This window comes from Alosa alosa, chromosome 10, assembly GCF_017589495.1.
Source record: "Alosa alosa isolate M-15738 ecotype Scorff River chromosome 10, AALO_Geno_1.1, whole genome shotgun sequence".
Taxonomy (NCBI): Eukaryota; Metazoa; Chordata; class Actinopteri; order Clupeiformes; family Clupeidae; genus Alosa; species Alosa alosa.
This window is the reverse complement of record NC_063198.1, coordinates 26,531,382-26,536,381: the sequence shown is the minus strand read 5'-3', so window position 1 is coordinate 26,536,381 and position 5,000 is coordinate 26,531,382. Positions and strand designations below refer to the sequence as shown.

The 5,000-nt window shown below is 44.3% G+C and overlaps 1 protein-coding gene across 1 annotated transcript in view; it reads left to right on the top strand.

Moving 5' to 3' along the window:
* The window catches only part of cacna2d3 (calcium channel, voltage dependent, alpha2/delta subunit 3), a 41,886-nt gene that overhangs the window by 29,492 nt on the left and 7,394 nt on the right, over positions 1-5,000 (top strand). The window contains exons 18-26 of the mRNA XM_048254755.1: positions 815-898; positions 1,183-1,254; positions 1,362-1,423; positions 1,966-2,033; positions 2,129-2,174; positions 2,323-2,420; positions 2,753-2,846; positions 4,566-4,661; positions 4,871-4,992. Of these exons, the coding sequence (XP_048110712.1) occupies positions 815-898; positions 1,183-1,254; positions 1,362-1,423; positions 1,966-2,033; positions 2,129-2,174; positions 2,323-2,420; positions 2,753-2,846; positions 4,566-4,661; positions 4,871-4,992 (742 nt within the window). The remainder of the gene's footprint in view (positions 1-814; positions 899-1,182; positions 1,255-1,361; positions 1,424-1,965; positions 2,034-2,128; positions 2,175-2,322; positions 2,421-2,752; positions 2,847-4,565; positions 4,662-4,870; positions 4,993-5,000) is intronic.

The window sequence follows — 5,000 nt, the reverse complement described above, 5'->3', positions numbered from 1 at the left end:
TGTGGGGTGGGCGGGTGGTTTCAACACTGTCATCCTCACAGACAGGACTGAATAGGAAGCCTTTATCTGACTCGTGTTGTCCACACCGGCTTCATCTTTAAGCCTCTGCTTTAATTGGAATGTAAATCCCCACCAAAAGCAATGAGAGGCAGAAAGGGAAACTCCAGTCAGTTCGGTTTATAATCCTGATTAGCGTGTCTGCACCATGTCATTACTCACTGGCCCAAGCAGAGCACGGAGTCCATGACAAAAGGGATGGGACTGTGGCATGGAGCTCTCTCAGAGACGTTCGCCATGCTCTCCGCCGAAAATAATGGGTTATTTGATCCGCTCTACTGTAAATTTCAGACGAAAAAATATCCTGACTGGACAGTATACTGCAAGTAGGAAAAGGCTGCACTGAACTGACAGAACATGGACTGTTTTCATTATGACCAAACTGAGCTGGCGCTTGTTGCCCTTTATTGGTTCAAACCCACATACTATACTGATGCTAAAAGCATACCATATGATATCTATGTATCCAATTATAATTTAATAAGAGGGTGCAACAGAGTCCAGTTCATTCTGCAGTGGGGTGTGTTGTTGTTGCTTCATCATCTCAACATCAGGCATAGATCTCATCAGTGACATTTGATTATAGCTAATGTTGGCGTGTGTGTGTGTGTGTGTGTGTGTGTGTGTGTGTGTGTGTGTGTGTGTGTGTGTGTGTTTGTGTGTGTGTGTGTATGTGTGTATGTGTGTGTGTGTGTGTGTGTGTGTGTGTGTGTGTGTGTGTGTGTGTGTGTGTGTGTGTTGTGTTTCCTGTCTTTAGTACCAGGAGGGCCAGAAGAGGAGGAAGCCCCACTACAGCAGTGTTGACCTGTCAGAGGTCGAGTGGGAGGACACAGATGATGTTGTATGTGCACTCATGACACAGGCTATTTTATGATGATGCCTGGTGAATTTCTGGAACTAAGTAGTGTCTATCTGAATCCACTTCTACACTTCTACGGGCATTATTATGTACTTTTGATTCAATTCCCATATGAGTGCAGAAGTAGGATTAGTGGGTTTACACTAGATAGGTGCCAGCACTCTGTCTGTGATATTTTAATTATTGCACTTCAAAGCTTTGACAATATTTTTTCAGTTCTGTTTCTTCTCCCTAGTGAATGGTTTTTGCACTATTTTGTCCCTCAGTTGCGTAATGCCATGGTGAACAGAAAGACCGGAACATTCTCAATGGAAGTGATGAGGACTGCTGATAAAGGGGTGAGATCAGACACTATCTGATCACCTTTTTGTTTAATAATTTAACTAACCTGAATTTAGCTCTGATGGTCTAGTTGTACTAAGATGGCTCTTTATTTTGCCAACAGAAACGTGTCCTGAAAATGCACAATGACTACTATTACACAGACATCAAAGGGACCCCATTTAGGTAGAGTCAGTTTTTGCACGTTCATTACTCCTCTCACATATAATGTGCATAATAGCATGTTAGTATTTTGAAGTGTCCCTGTGTAGGCAGTAGGGGTGTAACGGTACACAAAAATCACGGTTCGGTTGAAGTCACAGTACGGTTCATTTTCAGTGCAGTAAACCTGTAGGTACTGCTTACCTAAAATTCACTGACAATATTGCTGATACACAACGGGAATGTTTTTTGAAAAGGTGTCCAATGTTTTTTGACGATAATTGACTAAACTGACAAATGGTCTGCCACTTAATATATTTGTGTGGGAATTCAAATTTGAAACATGGTCTGCAAGTACAAAACTGTCCTGCTGATTACTGTTATAGACTGCATCTGGAACGTTCAATAAACATCTGTATTGTAACGCCCTGTACCTAAACGGTTCAGTACGAATATGTGTACCTTTACACCCCTAGTAGGCAGGTTGACCGATATACTGTCCATTCAGGAGTGTTGAATCAGATGCCACTGATGCCCTGATCATATTGCTTTGCTGCTGTGTTCAGTGTAGGGGTGGCGCTCACCAGAGGCCATGGGAAATACTTCTTCAAAGGAAATGTCTCAATAGATGCAGGTACTTTCACTTTCTGCGTTTCACTGCATCAGTAGTGGATTCTAGTCATTGCTCACGCTTCACACAGATATTGCTGCTTCTCCTTCATCCTACAGGCCTGCGTGACCTTGACCAACAGGATGTAGCCCTGGCAGATGAGTGGTAAACACACTTATATATGTGGGCTGGGCATTTGTGTGTGTGTCTGACTCTGTTTATCTGTCTGCATGAAAGCGTGTTTGTAAAGCATAGCAGGCACAATGTTCTCAGACTTTGAGCTGACTGGCAGCTGAACTGGTTTTGTGCATAGGAGCTACTGCAACACAGATGAGCACCATGAGCATCGCTACCTGACCCAGATACAGGCCATCAAACTCTACCTGACCGGCCGCAAGCCCCACCTTAAGTGTGAGTCACCCACCTGGAGCATTAATGAAATATAGAATTTGGGTCTAAATCAAGTTGTCACTCCATTACGTGTTTGGAGTATTTTTGCATGATGTTTTCAGTTTGTCAGCTTCAACAGCAAGAGTACAACTTGTACAGCATGGTGTTGTTTGAAGAATTGAACAATATCAGACCACACTGATGTTTTCTAAGACATTCTCAGACAGTATTAGCCTCCTGGAAAAATATTTCAAATAAAACAAGACTGAAAGCTGTTATTTCAGCAATGATGTGTGTGATGTGTGTGTGCCTATCTTTGTGTGTGATGTATTGTTGCTGGTGGGATGCTGCAGGTGACAGGGAGCTGATCCAGCAGGTGCTGTTTGATGCCGTGGTCACTGCACCCATGGAGGCGTACTGGACTGGGCTGGCCCTGAATAAGTCAGAGTGAGTCTTTTTTTGTGATCAACTTTTTATTGATTTCCAATAACCTGTGGTTGGGAGTTACAAACAGAACATGATATATCGGGTGTGATGTCTGATGTGTGGTAGAGGGACATTGACATATTATGTGTATACACATGTATGCAAGTACAAGAATACACCTAAGCAAAGATATTACCAGTAGATCAATGAAAGAAAAACACTCAACAACAACAGAGAGTTACTGTACACACTGTACAGTATATTACGCATACAGCCTACAAAATAAGAGAACTCAGTGTACAGGGGGGTCCAGAGGTCTTGAGTTCTACATAGGAATTTCATTTGCAAAGTGGACCTCTTGGCTATTTAATCCGGTGGTGTGATATTCCGTAATTTACAATGTTGTCCAAATAAATTAACCAGAACTTTTGAGAATATAGTCAAAAGCCAATGGATCATAGTATCCAGATTGGAGTCATCATTTAATAAACGAAAGTTAAAATTGCATAGCCTTAAAGTTGTTAGTAGTGCATAATTGGGATGAGATTATGGGGCGTGTTTCAAACGATACAGGGGAAAAATGCCTGTGCACACAATTTGGGTAAGTATATACTCTTTTGATCCCGTGAGGGAAATTTGGTCTCTGCATTTATCCCAATCCGTGAATTAGTGAAACACACTCAGCACACAGTGAACACACAGTGAGGTGCAACACTAATCCCGGCGCAGTGAGCTGCCTGCTACAGCGGTGCTCAGGGAGCAGTGAGGGGTTAGGTGCTTTGCTCAAGGACACTTCAGCCGCTTCCTACTGGTCGGGTTTGAACCGACAACCCTCCGGTTACAAGTCCGAAGCGCTAACCAGTAGGCCACGGCTGCCCCAATAGATAGGATAGACCTAACCAATCAGAGCAACGAAATATGTGTAGGGAGAACAGCCCAAACATCCTTCTTCCCCACAAAATAAATGCCTTAATCACTGTTTCCTTTGAAGTTATGGCGCTAGCAATATCTTGTAACAGACGCGATAGCAAAATCTAAACATCTAGCTTCATATAAAGCCCAACTGGACGATTTGATTGGTGCAACCAGCTTGCGTACAGGCATAGACTAGAGGCTTCTCAATGGACCAGGTCCAAACCACATTTCCCCACCTCAAATTCTTGTGGGCTGGGTTAAATTCAGCTGGGTTAAATTCGGACTGGCTTGCAGGTTAGAAGTTGAACAGGTTAATTATTGGATCAGCTGATGGGAAGTTTTTGGAAGTCTAAGATATATTGAGCCAAAGTGTATCCCAATCCAGTCCTTGATTAAAGGAGTCAGCCTGTTTGTTGTTTAATGTGTGTGTGTGTGTGTGTGTGTGTGTGTGTGTGTGTGTGTGTGTGTGTGTGTGTGTGTGTGTGTGTCTGTGTGTTTGTCTGTGTGTGTTGTGTGTGTGTGTGTGTGTGTGTGTGTGTGTGTGTGTGTGTGTGTGTGTGTGTGTGTGTGTGTGTGTGTGTGTGTGTGTGTGTGTGTGTGTGTGTGTGTCTGTGTGTTTGTCTGTGTGTGTGTCTGTGTGTGTGTGTGAGTGTGTGTGTGTGTGTGTGTGTGTGTGTCTGTGTGTGTGTGTGTGTGTGTGTGTGTGTGTGTGTGTGTGTGTGTGTGTGTGTGTTGTAAAGTGTGCAGTGGCAGGAGTTGTGCAGAGGCAGCACAGCCCGTCACCATCTTGCACCCAAATTGCGTGATTTCCCTCCGTGTCCACAGGAACTCTGATAAAGGTGTGGAGATCGCATTTCTGGGCACACGCACTGGCCTTTCCAGGACCAACCTCTTTGTAAACCCGGAGAAGCTGACCAATCAGTGAGTCAAATTCCGATAACTCTAGTTCAGTCCCTCATCCCTGTGTGAAATCTCCAATTCTTCACCACCCCCCTTCTGGCCTCAAAGATCCTTGATTACTAAACTGCTGGCCTTCTCACAGAGTCACATTCCGATAACTCTAATTCAGTCCCTCATCCCTGTGTGAAATCTCCAATTCTTCACCACCCCCCTCTCTGGCCTTTTCACAGAGACATCCTGACGGCTGAGGACACAGAGGGCGTGTTTAACGCTGATCACTTCCCCCTGTGGTACAAGAGGGCAGCGGAGCAGGTGCCTGGCACCTTCATCTACTCCATCCCCTTCAGCTCAGGTGAGCTC